We start from the raw sequence: 16372 nt of genomic DNA, 5'->3' as shown, positions 1-16372 counted from the left end.
CAGTAAACAATTGTTTCCAACCCACCCTCTTATTCAGACTCATTTTAATCAGCTGCAGCACAGCAAGTGTTTAAATATTTCACAAGGAAGTCATGCTGGCTTCATGCACCTGTAGGTGGTTCTAATTTTGCGGAGCAGAGTGGTACGTTGAAGGTGGCGTGGATGTGAGTGATTGTGTTGTGACATTGGCAGCTCCCCTACTTCCTGGGTCATTACACCTGGATTTGTTGCAGATACTTACAAAAAGTTTGTTTGTCAGTAAGTAAAACCACATCACTTCAAGCTGACCGATGCTGTGGAGTTTGGTTCCAGAGTGATCTTTTCCCCGTCTGCAACTAAGTTGCCTGCTGTGCTGATCGGTGTCCACATTAAGAGCCTTGTGTGATATGCCAAACTTTAGTAGTAAGAACCACCTTTGGAACATCTGTTTGGCAATTTCAGCCATATAATTGTATCAGAATCTTTTCCCTTCTGCCTTCAAGCCTTTTCAGTACCACTTATGCCTCACATACACCGACTCTGTCTTCCTGACTTCAAATCACTTAAGGGGATGTTTTTTTTTCTAGTCCTCTATCTCGGTTAGCCCCAAAACTCCTTGAAACGTATCTTTGCTAGGACCTATGACCTATTTTATTTAAACTTGGGGTTATGCCAGGGGTGGGGAGCTTTATGAGTTACCAAATGAGTGACTATTAGAAATGGGGTCTTTAGTTGGCAGTCAGGTTACCCCCTGTCCAAGTAAGTACCCTCACTAGAGTCCGGGTAAATAAGAATCACCCTCAGTTAGCCCCCGCTCACCCCTTTGGTAGCTCGGCGCAAGCAGGCAGGCTTAACTTCAGAGTCTAGGTGTAAAGTATTTGTACCAACACACACAGTAACTCATTGAAAACACTACAAAATGACATAACACAGGTTTAGAAAAATAGGAAATATTTATCTAAACAAAACAAGACCAAAATGACAAACATCCGCCATACACACGTCAAGTTCTGAATTAAAAAGCAAAAAGAGTCTTAAATCCTTAGAAAACTGTGCTAACACTGTTAGCGTGAAAAAGTACCTGGGTTGTGTCAAAATAACACCGCACAGGCGAGTGTGCGTCAGAAAAGGTCAGCGATGCTTCGTTTTCTAACTCGCAAGCGAGACCGTGCGTCTTCCTCCTCCAGGAAGGTCGGCATGCGTTTTTTCCTCTCCGCAAGAGAGCGATGCGTCGATCTGGACAGGCACCTCGGGTCCTGGCAGGGTTTGCGTTGGTTTTCCACGCCGAGTGAGGTTTGCATTGAAAATCCTGTCACACGGTATCAGAAAAACGCGCTATGTGGGGCTTTGATGTTAACAACCTCAGTCAGTGGGCGTTGCGTGTCGTTTCTCCAGCCGTGTGTGTCGATCTTCCAGCGGTGATGCATGTGGAGTGCAGATTTCAACGCGAAGCCGGCGGCGTGTCGAATTTCTCCGCACGCCGGTTTGTGCGTGGATTTTCAGTCTTGGTCTGCCAGCTTCACCTTTCAAGGGCCCAGGAACTGGATAGGGCACCACTTGGCAGGGCAGCAGTCTCAGCAGAGAGTCGAGGTGCTGGCAGGGGAAGTCTTTGATGGCCCTGAGACTTCAACAACAGGAGGCAAGCTCAGGTCAAGTCTGTGGAGATTTCTTCACAATCAGGAATGCACAACAAAGTCCACCCTTTGTCCCCTTTCACAGGCAGAAGCAGCAACTGCAAGATAGCTCCACAAAGCACAGTCACAGGCAGGGCAGCAGTTCTCCTCAGCTATCAGCTCTTCTCCTTGGCAGAGGTTCCTCCTGATTTCCAGAGGTGATCTAATTTTCAGGGGTTTGGGTGCGCTTCTTATACCCATTTTGGCCTTTGAAGTTGGCCTACTTCAAAGGAAAGTCTTTCTTGTTTGTGAGATCCTGTCTTGCCTAGGCCAGGCCCTAGACACACACCAGGGGGTTGGAGACTGCATTGTGTGAGGGCAGGCACAGCCCTTTCAGGTGTAGGTGACCACTCCTCCCATTCCTCCTAGCACAGATCGCTCATCGGGATATGCAGGCTACACCCCATCTTGCTTTCTGTCACTGTCTAGAGAGAGGTGCAAACAGCCCAACTGTCAAGTTGACCCAGGCATGGAATCCACAAACGGGCAGAGACACAGAATGGTTTAAGCAAGAAAATGCCCACTTTCTAAAAGTGGCATTTTCACACAAACTCAAAAACAACTTTATTAAAAGATGTATTTTTAAATTGCGAGTTCAGAGACCCCAGACTCCACAGGTCCATCTGCTCCCAAAGGGAATCTACACTTTAATCATATTTAAAGGTAGCCCCATGTAAATCCTATGAGAGAGATAAAGCCTTGCAACAGTGAAAAACGAATTTGGCAGTATTTCACTGTCAGGACATGTAAAACACATAAGTACATGTCCCGCCTTTAACATACACTGCACCCTGCCCTTGGGGCTACCTAGGGCCTACCTTAGGGGTGCCTTACATGTAAGAAAAGGGAAGGTTTATGCCTGGCAAGTGGGTACACTTGCCAAGTCGAATTGTCAGTTAAAATCTGCACACACACACTGCAGTGGCAGGTCTGAGCCATGTTACAGGGCTACTAATGTGGATGGCACAACCAGTGCTGCAGGCCCATTAGTAGCATTTGATTTACAGGCCCTGGCACCTCGTATGCACTGTATTAGGGACTTAGCAGTAAGTCAAATATGCCAGTCATGGAAATCCAATTACACATACATTTTACATAGGAGCAATTGCACTTCAGCACTGGTTAGCAGTGGTAAAGTGCCCAGAGTAACAAAAACAGAGTCCAGCACACATCAACAACCTGGGAAACAGAGACAAAACGTAAAGGGAGACCATGCCAAGTCTAACAGTGACCGAAGGAAAGGTTTAATGAGAGTAAAGAGAGGTGCTGCCCATTCTCTAGTGTTTTTCCCCTCATTTCTGGTGAGTGACCATTATCCCCTCACCCTGTTTCCTCTCAGTGCATTACTTGTATTCATGGATACTTTGTTGCACTTTAATGTTATTCCTATTACATTTGGTTCTTTTGGCTACTGTTATAAATGCCCCATTAACAATTGATGAATGTACTCTCTTGAGCCAGAGCCTGTGTGCACTCTTCCTTCCTGAGCCTACATGCTTCCTGCCCCACCCAACATCTTTCCCATTTCCTGATCTGATCCTGCATGCTTCCTGCCCCACCCAATATCTTTCCCGTTTCCTTATCTACCCCAAAGAAAAATTCAAAAACGATTGAATAGAATGCTTGAATTATTCTCGGTTACTGGTAGTTATTCTGAGCTGCATCCCAGTCCATCATGATTTTTTCTCACTGTCACTTCAGATTAGACCTAGCCTTATGCAAATTAGCTTTGTTGCTGCACCAGTAAAAACAGATCAGTCCGAACTGCCAACCCAGGTCCTGTCTGAACCGGTATACAAGCAAAACAAGACCAATTTCAGCCTAATTGAGGCTCTTCAGTCATGTGCACCTTGTTTCCAGTGGCCCATCCCCAGGTCTGTGTGCTAACCCTCCCAGATTGATGCATTTATACTAGAAAGTGCTATTATGATATTGGTCCTGAATAAGTATCACCAGCATTAGGATGGACATGGGTAGCGGAGTAAAGAAAGAAGGATCAGGAAAGTGAGAGCAGCTGACAATGAGACCAAAAAGCTATATCTGGATGTTCTTCCTTGTGTCACTTTCAGCCTTATTTATTTTGATCTTTCCAAATATTCAGTACTGTCATGGTTCCTGTATTCTGTGAAAGTGTTAACTGTATTCAATATGTAATGCCTGGCCCTCCTCTTCGGTTTTCCTTTGCATTTTATGCACTGCCAGTATAACTTAAACAATTTTAATTTTGTTTCTTTTCTTTTAAATTATTTTTCCCTTTTTAAGTTAAGGAGAGCGCAATATGGCAATATAACGTTCTAATTGGGACATAGCCTCCGTATGCAGTGATAAGGAAACATTGTCATTAATAGATTGATGATCCGTGGCAATAGTATAACAAGAAAAAATGATGTCAAATCAATATTGCTAAAGCATAGTGATGACACTGTGAAGGGGGAATCTAGAGGTGATGTAGAATGCTTTGGAAAGGACACCTGGTATATGAGTGTAAATGGAACAAGGTAAATCATGATGTACTGTGGTGGGGGGGCATCCCGTCACAGCTGATTGGTTTGACAATTAAGTAAACACTGAGCGTTTATAGCTTTTGAAGTTGTTTTCTTGTATATTGATACCTTATTGAATGTAACAACGCAACAGAGATTACAACTGATAATCAAAATGATTAAGAAAAAGATATATTAAAAAATATTGCTAAAGCATTGGAAAGTTTTAACCGTGGTAAAATTGTAGAGAACGCAAAACATAACTAAACAGCAACAAGCATGGTCATATACTATTAGCAGGAGAAGTGAGGGCAAGTTTTATTGTGCTGTTGGAGACAAAATGCTTATGAGTCCAGGGAGCATCCCTAGGGACTGGGTTTAAATACTAGGTAACTCAATTCATACTAGGTACAGTAATCATATAGAAACTGATAGTCGGTCTTTTTGAGGTGGTCTATTGTTGCTTTGAGACAGTTTTTAATGGGGGAAAAAAATCATAATCACATAGAGGAGCAATGGTGTGCGTTCAGAGTGCCCAGCTTTCTCTCATCTCAGGGATGCTAACTCCACAGAAGCCCAGAGAATTACTGTAGCATGCCAGTTGGTTACCCCAGTCAGGAATGAGGCCTTCGATCTCATTGTGATCAAGCACCTGCTGAGGAGAAATGCCAAGTCTAGAAATCCACTTGTATGGTGTACTTTGTGTAATTTATAAAGCCCTTATATGCAACACCCTAAGATATTTAGCTCTTGATGGCCAATAGTAGACGAAAATATAGTACAGATTTCAGCCCCAAAATGAGCTAGTATTTGGGCAGTCCCAGAATATGTGTGTCTGCATCTGTGGCAAGGCAGCATGGACAACCAGAGTTAGCAGTTGTGTAGATTTAGCTTTCCATTTCTGTTGGCCGGTAAGGTTGATGGAGTATGTGCTGCTGGGTGTACTGAAACCTAGCACTGCTAAAAATGTTGTGTAAGTGGGAAAGCAGTCTGTCTCGTTCCTTCTCTGTGGAAGGGCTGCCAACGTCTAGCTCTTATTTGGCCCATACTTATTATGTGCATTTGTAACTTGAGGCAAATGATAAAGAGGCGTGAGGGACTCATCCCCACTCCTAAATACTCATCTCAAAATGAGATTGCTATGGAAGATTAGAATGCATTGAGTTATATATACATTGCATTGTTATTGTAACCATGGTTTAATCTATTGTGTTATTCTCCATATAGTAATATCTGCTTCATCTGATACAACTGTTAAAGTATGGAATGCACATAAGGGATTTTGCATGTCCACTTTACGGACACACAAGGTAAAGTATCTTACTTATTCTGATTATTTAAATGATCTTGTTTGACGACATGTTTGTGAACTTGTATGTAAAAGTAATAATTTTGAGGATGGGTTGATGTTTTTACAAACTGTGGTCTGTAGGCTGCTTATTCTACCAAACCTTCTACCATTATGCCTGAGAAAATGTGTTATCTGAAATTCACCCATCCCATATATTTAACCATGGGCTTCTCAATAGTCGTCAAGCTACGCCATTTGTGGTTTTAGACGCAGCACAGTAGAATTCAGCAATAGACAATGTAATTCTTTGCAATATAAAAATAACATTAACTAAAAAAAATAAAAAATAAAAAAAACTCTGGTCTCAAAAAGGAAAGGTAGTGTTATGTAAATTGAAAGAATGTAGTTGCATCAGAGCCTGTAAATGAAAAAAGACATACATTAATAAAATAACACTGTTAAGATTCTGGTGTTTTCTGTTGGACTCAGTCTCTTTTATTGTTTGAGAACCAAGCCCGTAAGAATTTTTTTTGGGGACTCGTTGTGAAATTGACGTGTCTGTATTTTGAGTAAAGAGTGACCATTTTCCTTATGTCTTGAATGAAAAGGTGGTACTCTTCATGTTGCTTTTAATTTGCTGAGAGAACAATGGTCTAGGTTCAACTAGGCCTATTTTATTATTTCTTCTTGTGTTGGGTGGGATTTATCAACTAGTTCCCTAAGTTCCAATGTGCCACTTGATTCAATTACCCTGGTTTTGGTACCATTTAGCTACAAGTGATTTGACTTTATTGAATAGTTCGTGACTTAAACACCGGTGAGTTGACATGAATTTACAGTAATGTGTCTCCTCCTTGTGTATTACATAAAAGTTTGTGTTGCAAAGTTACGTCTTCCTAGGCCGGCATGTAGATTTTGAATGGTTTAAGTGATAGTTAAGACTAAGGGACTCCACACCAGGCATCTGGAATTCCGCCTGGACACTGTTTGGGGTCAAGGGCAACAAGTTTTCATAATTATTTTGTCCTTTGGACAAATAGGCCCAACCCCCTGCAGCACAAATCATTTGGCTGCCAGTTTACAGAGAAGGGAAATTTCTGCATTTAAAGATGATGTGTGTGTCAATCTGTTAATGCTGTTCATGCTTGTCTTTATGGTTCATTAATGAAAAGCCTTCATTATTAGGGTGAAAACTGTAAAACGTTTTACAGTCACACTGCACTACTGACGGTGGTTGCAGTAAAAAAAAAAGTGTACCCACATGTTTGAACATTTTAACAATATGAGGCTAAGTGTAATGCTCTGATTAGAGGCAAATGTTTGAAGAAGCTTGTAATCAATAGTGACTATTCCTTGCTTTCAAAATAAAATGCTAAAAAAACAAAAATGCAAGTAGGAAAAAAAAAAAGTTGTACGGCTATGAAATTTTAGGTGCTATTTCTTTGAAGCGTCATTTAGTAAAATGTGTTGATACATGCTAGTATTTCCCAAAAAATATTTCTAATAGAAAATCAGTGTAACCATTTTCAACTAGATTATGGGAAGCATGAAAATAAACAAGCACTGGCAAAGCAATCCAATCCAAAATTTTTTGTGAGTCTTTTGGTTTTGTCAGTGTGTGTGTCTTCTTTTGACAAATTACTTTAGTAACACTTTATTGTTGTGGGAGCTGCCAGGCCCTCACCATTGTAACAAACACTGGAAAAAAAGAAATGTTTTTGGTCTTTAAAAAAAAAAAGTACACATATGCTGCTAGCAGCATAGAAAGGCCCCACAGCCTGCCTCCAGGGGGGTCCCCTCATCACAGTAACTGCCCTGAAAGAGTCTGGAGGCGGGCCCCTCTGTTCTTTGCTGGGGGTCCCAATCCAGTTTCGTTACATCACTGATTGCCACAGTAGTTCCTGTCACTGAACAAAACTTCTTTGTGTGTCAATATGGTCCTTGTGAAAGAGCAGAATGCAGTCACTCACAGTAAAGCCAGCCAATAGAGAGAGAAATAGAAGTTTAATGAAAACAAAACATCTTTGTTAACGCCAGACCGAATTAGGAATCCAATTCTTAAAGAAAGTGACAAAAGTGCACCCATGGTATATGTCTTTGAATTAGTGTCATTCAAAAATTCACAAGAACATATAGAATTTGACCCTGAAATTGTACTCCTAGAAAAGATCTGTGAAATGTGTAGATCTGCTTATGTGAAAATGTTATGAGCCGTCACAAGTTCACTTTCCATCTAACCACTTTTTTTACCAACCCTGGAAGAAGGTCTACTCCTGCCCTTGTCAGGATTAAATTTCCAACCTTTCTCATTATAGGAAAAGATTAGAGAAAAGCTGGTGTAAATCCTTAAAACATGTGCATTAGTAGGTTTTCAGACTCATAGGCATTCCAGCCTTGGATTTATTGCTTACTGCTTCCTCCAGACCCAGTATGTAGATCTGCAGAAAGGTGGCAAAATAAGGAAATTGCTATAGTAAGGATTGAAATTGCAAGTATTCCAGTCCTACGATGGTAGTAGCCCTGGCATAATCCGAGAGGCTATTATCAGAGGTCTTACATAATGAGATTTCTGCCATAATTTGTCGCAGCACTACATGGCCCCAAAGGGAGGGGTAGATTTGTTTACAGGACAACTAGATTTAAGAAGCAACCTGTCCAATGGTCAAGTAAATATTTTATTAAATTCCACACCCCTGCCGCGCGTTTAGTGAATAAGGAGGTGTAGCAAGTTATAATTTGTTGGTGATGCAGGTCAGATAGAAATAAGTGGAATCACTGTAAGGACTAGGTTAGATCCTGCTTCTTTTCACACCTAGTAGTAGAATTTCATGACTCGTTTCATGCACTATTGACAAGTCAAGAAGGATCAGGCCTTTGGGCTGTTTTGAATAGAGTGATGTTAGGATAGCCTCCCTCTTTTGTATATTCTCTTTCTGATGGATACAACTACCTGTGGATTCCTCACCTTATGAATTCGATCCTTGCGCCAGCATCCGACGGAAAGTCTTCTTCCTAGCTGACGTCAACGTGCCAATAAGTTTTTCTTCCTGGCTCGTTGATAACTGTAACGATTTTGGAAGGTTACAATGTCGCCTCCGAAGAAGTCCAGTTTCAAGCCGTGTAGAGAATGCGGGGGTCGGATGTCAGTGACCGATCCCCACTCGGACTGTATTTGGTGCCTTAGTTCAGAACATGATGTAGAAGGTTGCTCTTCGTGTCAGAGCATGAATCCCAAAGCTCTGAAGGAGCGCGAGGCGAAGCTCTTCTTAGCTAAAGCAAAGAAGAAGGGCCATAAAAAGGATTCCTCCCATGCTTCTCCCAAAAAGCATAAGAAGCGGCGTCATCATGATTCCCTGTGCCGTCATGACTCGGCGCCGTTCGGAGCGGAGCCGATCGAGGTCGAGGTCTCGGTCTCGTTCTTCACGACGCCAGAAGATATGGGAGATGAGTCCTACTGTCACGCCTCAGCAGGAGAGTCCGGAGTTGTCACCGGCGCCTTCAGTTTTTGAGGTCACTCAATGTAGCCCTCACTTTTCACCGGCGCCAGGGATCCTGATGTTCAGCAGACTTCTGCACAACTGTACCCGGCTTTCCCGACGCCAGGGACGGATCCGGCCGCATTTTTGAATGCGATGTATACTGTCTTTCAGTCCATGGCCCTTGCTGGTGCACCGGCGGGTCCCACGAGGCCATTAGCGTTCAATTTGGGCTCACCGGCGTCGTACAGGGCTGCTCCATTCATGCCCTTCTGCCCTACAGAGACTGGCGGTCGGCGCCTCCGGTCTCCCCTGGCAGGAGTCCTCCACCTGAGACTGTGGATCCGCCTGCACGTCAACCGACTCCTTCTCCGGCCATCCGGCGTCGTTGTTGTCTCCATCCCGACCGGCTCCATAACCTTCTGGCCATTCGACTTCGAGAAGGTCATCAGCCGACTTCGTGTCGGCGCCGGCACCGGTGGAGCCTAGGAGCCTTCCTGGCCCTGTTCGGGGTTCGAGATCGTCGGCGTCAATGGATTCTATGTCGACGCCGGCCTTGGAAACACATCTTAGATCTCGGAGGAAGGCATTGAGACTTCTGGAGGAGGAGGAATACAGGCAGCTTGAGGAAGGCGAGATCGAGCCTTCTGATGACTTCCAGGGTCTTGCCACTGCAAGTGGTTTGGATAGTTGTAAACAGGTTCCTTAAGGGTTTGGTGAATAGATTTCCTCCTACTCCCTTTCACATGCCTCAGTGGGACTTAAATCTTGTTTTGACATTCTTAATGGGTTCGCCTTTCAAGCCCATGCATTCATGTCCTTTGAGATTTTTAGTCTTTAAGACCGTTTTCTTAATAGCAATTACTTCTGCCAGGAGGATTGAAGAGCTTCAGGCACTTTCCGTTAAGCCTCCTTTTACCATGTTTTTCCCTGATAAAGTGGTTCTAGAAAACAGGGCTGCTTTTCTGCCGAAAGTTTTCACCCCTTTTCATATAGGGCAAACTATCACTCTACCTGCGTTTTACCCTCCTCCCCACCCGTCTAAAGAGGAAGAGAGGCTCCATAGGTTGGACCCTAAGAGGGCCCTGAGTTTTTACCTAGAGAGGACTAAGGACTTTCGCTTAGATGATCAACTGTTTATTGGGTATGCTGGACAGCGAAAGGGCAGAGCGGTCCAGAAAAGAACACTCTCCAGATGGGTCATCTTGTGTATTAAGATTTGTTACTCTCTGGCGAAAAAAGTCTCTCCTGAAGGTATCATAGCCCACTCTACTAGGGCTAAGTCTGCATCCTCGGCCCTAGTTAGAGGAGTTCCGTTAATAGACATATGTAAAGCGGCAACTTGGGCGTCCCTCCATACTTTCGTGAAACATTATTGTTTAGACTCTGAGATGAGGAGGGACAGTCATTTTGCTTGCTCAGTATTGCAAGATTTCTTAGTGTAATCAGGCGGGCACCCACCACTGAGTGTGGTACTGCTTGGGACTCTATTCATAAGGTGAGGAATCCACAGGTAGTTGTATCCATCAGAAGAACAAGTTACTTACCTTCGGTAACGCTTTTTCTGGTGGATACACTAACTACCGGTGGATTCCTCACGGTCCCTCCCGCCTCCCCGTTGCCTGCCTGGTTACACTCTTATCTTGCAGTTTTTGGATTAATATTTCTTCTTATATTTATATATTTGTGTGTGTGTGTATGTATGTGTGTGTGTGTATATATATATATATATATATATATATATATATATATATATATATATATATATATATATATTTTTTTTTTGTATATTCATGTATTTAAGGTGATAATGTAAATATATGGTTTCAATGGGCAAGATTTTTGTGTTCGTATATATATCAATTTTCATGGTCGGTTTACACCTGCTAGCCGTAAAGGCACGAAAAAAATGAGGTGAAACTGACGTCAGTACGCCGATGAGGACCTCTTATTGGCACGTTGACGTCAGACGGAGTCACGTGGAGCCGTGCCATTATGACGTCCTCGTCGACGTAGACAGCTAGGAAGAAGACTTTCCGTCGGATGCTGGCGCAAGGATCGAATTCATAAGGTGAGGAATCCACAGGTAGTTAGTGTATCCACCAGAAAAAGCGTTACCGAAGGTAAGTAACTTGTTCTTATTGCTTAGTGAATACCCAAACTTATATCTGTAGGCTATCCATACAGGGTAAAGTCGGTCATTCAACCTGTTATCAGACTTAACCATGACTTGAGGTTATAGTTGACGTTTTCACTTCTCTGTGCTCTTGGAGCTAGTGCCCAACACACCTTTGTGAAAATTGTTCAGCTATGGTCCCAAGATGCCTGTTTCTGGTCCAAGGAGGGACTAGCCTGGCCTGACGGTTCAGGCTGGACTGTTCCCTGGGGAGCAGGGTCAAGACTGATTTGCATTGGCATGGGTCCAAACTGGGGTGGGACGGTGGGCAAGAAAACAATGGATTTAGGCTCAGATCTTTGATGGGATGAATGTTTGACATTTTTCAGCACTCCGTCCATCATCTGTTATTTTTGCAGCTGCTAGTTATGACCACCTGTCGTTCTTTTTAGCCATCCCTCTTTTCTGCAGCTGGCTTGGCTATTGTGGAATGTCTGACATTCCTTGGCACTGAATTGTGTTGGAAGAACCAGTTTAACGATGCCTAGATTGAATATGTCAATTTGGTCCTTACTGCTGTCAATGAACAGGTGTCATGTTGCCACTTTTCCTGCTATGTAGAGTATTTGGGGAATGCCCTTCTTTGTGAAGGCAGTATTGGAAGTCTGGGTTCTTTTTGGTGTTATGGGACAAAAGGTGATTTTTCAAGGTTTTCCTGTATAATAACCAGTGTTTTGATCTTTGCTTTGACAAAACCTAGAAAGCCGTTGCAGTTATAAAAAGGGTGTCCTTCATTGTTTCCAGTTTGCTTTTTTTCTAGAAATATTTTTAACAGTTTGTGTCCACTGATTTCATTTTTAGGTCGAGTATAGCAACACGCAAACGCTGCTTTTCTGACATGTTGATATGTATCTGGGCTTTTAACCACGCCCACCGCACGCCAATCACCATCACTCGTTCATGGGCTCACCCTTCAAAAATCCTCTTTTTTTTGTTAGTAAATGCTTTACGTTTGTCTCTCCTTGGGGCGGTTTAGTTACCGCCTTGGATCGCCCCTGTTACATGGCTAATTGCACATTTGCTGATACGTTTGACTGCAAGCAAACTTCTTTTTCCTTTTGTGTGCTGCTTCACGCTGATGCCGTGGCACTTTGAACCGGATCGCTTATGCAGAACTGTTTTACTTTTCATTTTCAATTTATGTGGCAAGAAAAGTCAGATTAGGAGTTTACAATGCTAATAGCTCCCACTTGAGCAAATGTGACACCCATTACATTGCAAAGGCTTGTTAAAAAATGTCTCAACACATTCCTGTGTTGTGTTGCAGTCTTCTAATTTCATGTCACTTTAGGCTGAAACACTTAAAACAAAATTGTAGGAATTGTATTAGTATTTTACGGCATCAGTACATGGTTCTTGGTCTTCCACCAACAGATAAGGTGTTGCAGAGGCATCCCTGGATAATGTTAGAGTTATCTTTCTTGTGCATCAAGTATAATCTACATTGCACTTTGTTTAAGTTAGGTATTGGTGCCTGAACCGAGTAATTGGGGAGTATGTCTCAACAGTACTGGGATGGGCATCAGAGTTTGAAGATTCTAGGCTGCAGGTCTAGGTTGTGCCCAGCTTGGTAGGACTGAGTGAACTAAGGTGCATATGTTGTATGCTAGTTTTATAGCTTTCTTCTTGCCTGACCCGGCGTTGTAGTGCCTCATCAGTTAGATGTTTTACAACAGGATTAAAGGGCTGGGTTTGGTTTGTCTTTGCTAGGTGCTTGAGGTGGCTGTAGCACAAGTGGGGGGGGTTTCAGTACCGAATTGGGTCCACTGAGATTATTATTGCCACTGTATCACCTCCACTTGTCATTCTCTTCTAGATACTTTTGTAGCAGCAGTGTGTTGAGGACTTTAAAAGTGACGTGGCATTTTCAGTGACCTAGGACTCATAGACCTTCCTGATGTGGCAAGTTTCCTTAAAAAGGCAATTCGGTTGATAGTGTTTTGAAGTGCTCATTGATTGGGTCAGCCTTGAGGGTATACTTAGGAAATTTGTTGGGATAAATCCAGAGAGAAGCTAGCAGGATCTGTATAATACTGGCATTCCTATTTTGATGAAAGGTTATCACTTGGACTAGTATATGTTGCATTTTGTTGTGCCTCTACAATATTTCTAGTCCCAGGGTGCCTATATGTCATGATAATGTAATGTGATGCTGTCTGGGGTATCTTCACTCTTCTGAGTTTTCAGGCTGTGGAAGTATCCAGTTGTTTGTCACTAGTAAGGGGAAAAAGCAAGGGAAAGCAGTAAAAATGAGGGAGAAGCAAGGAGTAAGATGTGAAAATGAGGGAAAAGCAAAGAGCGGGTACATAAAAAAAAAAAAAAAAACAGGGGGGGAGCAAGGAGAAAGCGGTGAGAACAAGGGAAAAGCAAGATCGCTACAGCAGCACAGGACGAGCAGGGCCTAGCCAAGGAAAATAGGTTTTCATGTTTATCTTGTCTTTGGAATAAGTTGGGCGAATACCCTAGAGCAGTGGTTCCCAACCTTTTGACTTCTGTGGACCCCCACTTTATCATTAATGGAACCTGGGGACCCCTACTGAATCATTATTGGAATCCAGGGACCCTCCACTGAGTTATTACTGAAAGCTGGCGATCTAATCCGTTAATATTATTTAATTTTCAAAGCAGTCGCAGTCCCTCTGAGAAGGCTTCGTGGACCCCCAGTGGTCCCCGGACTACAGGTTGGGAACCACTGCCCTAGAGCATAAACCCTTTGGCTTCCAATTCAAAGTGCCACATTATGGGTCTGTGAAACAGCATTGTCTGCAGTTAAGGTTAGCATTTGTATCCATGTGTTTGTGCTGTCCATGGGCTATAAATGCAAAGTCTTTAGTATTAGGGTAAGCACAGTAAGGAAATGCTGTGAGCTCAGCTTTCACTACTTCCAGTATTAAAATTTGTACACACTGTTGCAAAGGTTAACTAGGTGAGGATGCCTACAATGCTCCCAGACTGCTCTCTGACTAGAAGCAGATACCTGCAGTAAATTGAAGGCATGATTGATAATTATTTGCTTTCAAAGTAAAATGAACTAAAAGCAGAGAGAATTTGTTTTTTGCTAAACTACTGTGCAATTTTAGGTGCCATTTCTTTGAAGCATCATCTAGTAAAATGTGTAGTACATGCTGCTATTCCCCAAAATAAATATCTGAAAGGCAGTTATGGCAAGATAATGGGAAACATGAAAATACACAGACTTTGGCAAAGCCATTAGTTTTTATTGTCAGCTGTTTGGTTTGGAAATGAGTGTTTGTAAGGAAATGCCTCCTTGGCATGGTTACCCCCTGACTTTTTGCCTTTGCTGATGCTATGTTTTGAATTGAAAGTGTGCTGAGGCCTGCTAACCAGGCCCCAGCACCAGTGTTCTTTTCCTAACCTGTACTTTTGTATCCACAATTGGCACACCCTGGCATCCAGATAAGTCCCTTGTAAATGGTACCCCTGGTACCAAGGGCCCTGATGCCAAGGAAGGTCTCTAAGGGCTGCAGCATGTCTTATGCCACCCTGGAGACCCCTCACTCAGCACAGACACACTGCTTGCCAGCTTGTGTGTGCTGGTGAGAACAAAACGAGTAAGTCGACATGGCACTCCCCTCAGGGTGCCATGCCAGCCTCTCACTGCCTATGCAGGTATAGATAAGTCACCCCTCTAGCAGGCCTTACAGCCCTAAGGCAGGGTGCACTATACCATAGGTGAGGGCACCAGTGCATGAGCACTGTGCCCTTACAGTGTCTTAGCAATACCTTAGACACTGTAAGTGCAGGGTAGCCATAAGAGTATATGGTCTGGGAGTCTGTTTTACACGAACTCCACAGCACCATAATGGCTACACTGAAAACTGGGAAGTTTGGTATCAAACTTCTCAGCACAATAAATGCACACTGATGCCAGTGTACATTTTATTGTAAAATATACCCCAGAGGGCACCTTAGAGGTGCCCCCTGAAACCTTAACCGACTATCTGTGTAGGCTGACTGGTTCCAGCAGCCTGCCACAACCGAGACATGTTGCTGGCCCCATAGGGAGAATGCCTTTGTCACTCTGAGGCCAGTATCAAAGCCTGCACTGGGTGGAGATGCTAACACCTCCCCCAGGCAGGAGCTGTCACACCTGGCGGTGAGCCTCAAAGGCTCACCCCTTTGTGCCAGCACCGCAGGACACTCCAGCTAGTGGAGTTGCCCGCCCCCTCCGGCCACGGCCCCCACTTTTGGCGGCAAGGCCGGAGAAAATAATGTGAAAAACAAGGAGGAATCACTGGCCAGTCAGGACAGCCCCTAAGGTGTCCTGAGCTGAAGTGACTCTAACTTTTAGAAATCCTCCATCTTGCAGATGGAGGATTCCCCAATAGGATTAGGGATGTGACCCCCTCCCCTTGGGAGGAGGCGCAAAGAGGGTGTACCCACCCTCAGGGCTAGTAGCCACTGGCTACTAACCCCCCAGACCTAAACACGCCCCTAAATTTAGTATTTAAGGGCTTTCCTGAACCTAAAACTTTAGATTCCTGAAACTACAAGAAGAAAAAGACTGCTGAGCTGAAAAACCCCTGCAGAGGAAGAACAGAAGACACCAACTGCTTTGGCCCCAGTCCTACCGGCCTGTCTCCTGCCTTCCAAAGAACCCTGCTCCAGCGACGCTTTCCAAGGGACCAGCGACCTCTGAATCCTCAGAGGACTGCCCTGCTTCAAGAAAGACAAACTCCTGAGGACAGCGGCACTGCTCCAAAAGAACTGCAACTTTGTTTCAAAGGAGCAGATTTAAAGACCCCTGCAACTCCCCGCAAGAAGCGTGAGACTTGCAACACTGCACCCGGCGACCCCGACTCGACTGGTGGAGAACCAACACCTCAGGGAGGACCCTCCGGCGACTCCGAGACCGTGAGTAACCAAAGTTGTCCCCCCTGAGCCCCCACAGCGACGCCTGCAGAGGGAATCCCGAGGCTCCCCCTGACCGCGACTGCCTGAACTCCATTTCCTGACGGCTGGAAAAGACCCTGCACCCGCAGCCCCCAGCACCTAAAGGAACGGAACTCCTGTGCAGGAGTGACCCCCAGGAGGCCCTCTCCCTTGCCCAGGTGGTGGCTACCCCGAGGAGCCCCCCCCCTTGCCTGCCTGCATCGCTGAAGAGACCCCTTGGTCTCCCATTGATTTACATTGAAAACCCGACGCTTGTTTCTACACTGCACCCGGCCGCCCCAGTGCCGCTGAGGGTGTACTTTTTGTGTGAACTTGTGTCCCCCCCGGTGCCCTACAAAACCCCCCTGGTCTGCCCTCCGAAGACACGGGTACTTACCTGC

At 44.3% G+C, this 16372-nt stretch overlaps 1 protein-coding gene across 1 annotated transcript in view; it reads left to right on the top strand.

Moving 5' to 3' along the window:
- The window catches only part of WDR48 (WD repeat domain 48), a 353999-nt gene that overhangs the window by 39061 nt on the left and 298566 nt on the right, over nt 1–16372 (top strand). The window contains exon 4 of the mRNA XM_069211082.1: nt 5363–5445. Within this exon, the coding sequence (XP_069067183.1) occupies nt 5363–5445 (83 nt within the window). The remainder of the gene's footprint in view (nt 1–5362; nt 5446–16372) is intronic.

Source organism: Pleurodeles waltl, chromosome 10, assembly GCF_031143425.1.
Source record: "Pleurodeles waltl isolate 20211129_DDA chromosome 10, aPleWal1.hap1.20221129, whole genome shotgun sequence".
NCBI classification, from domain to species: Eukaryota; Metazoa; Chordata; class Amphibia; order Caudata; family Salamandridae; genus Pleurodeles; species Pleurodeles waltl.
Note: the sequence above shows the minus strand (reverse complement) of the source record. Positions and strands in the feature narration are given on the sequence as shown.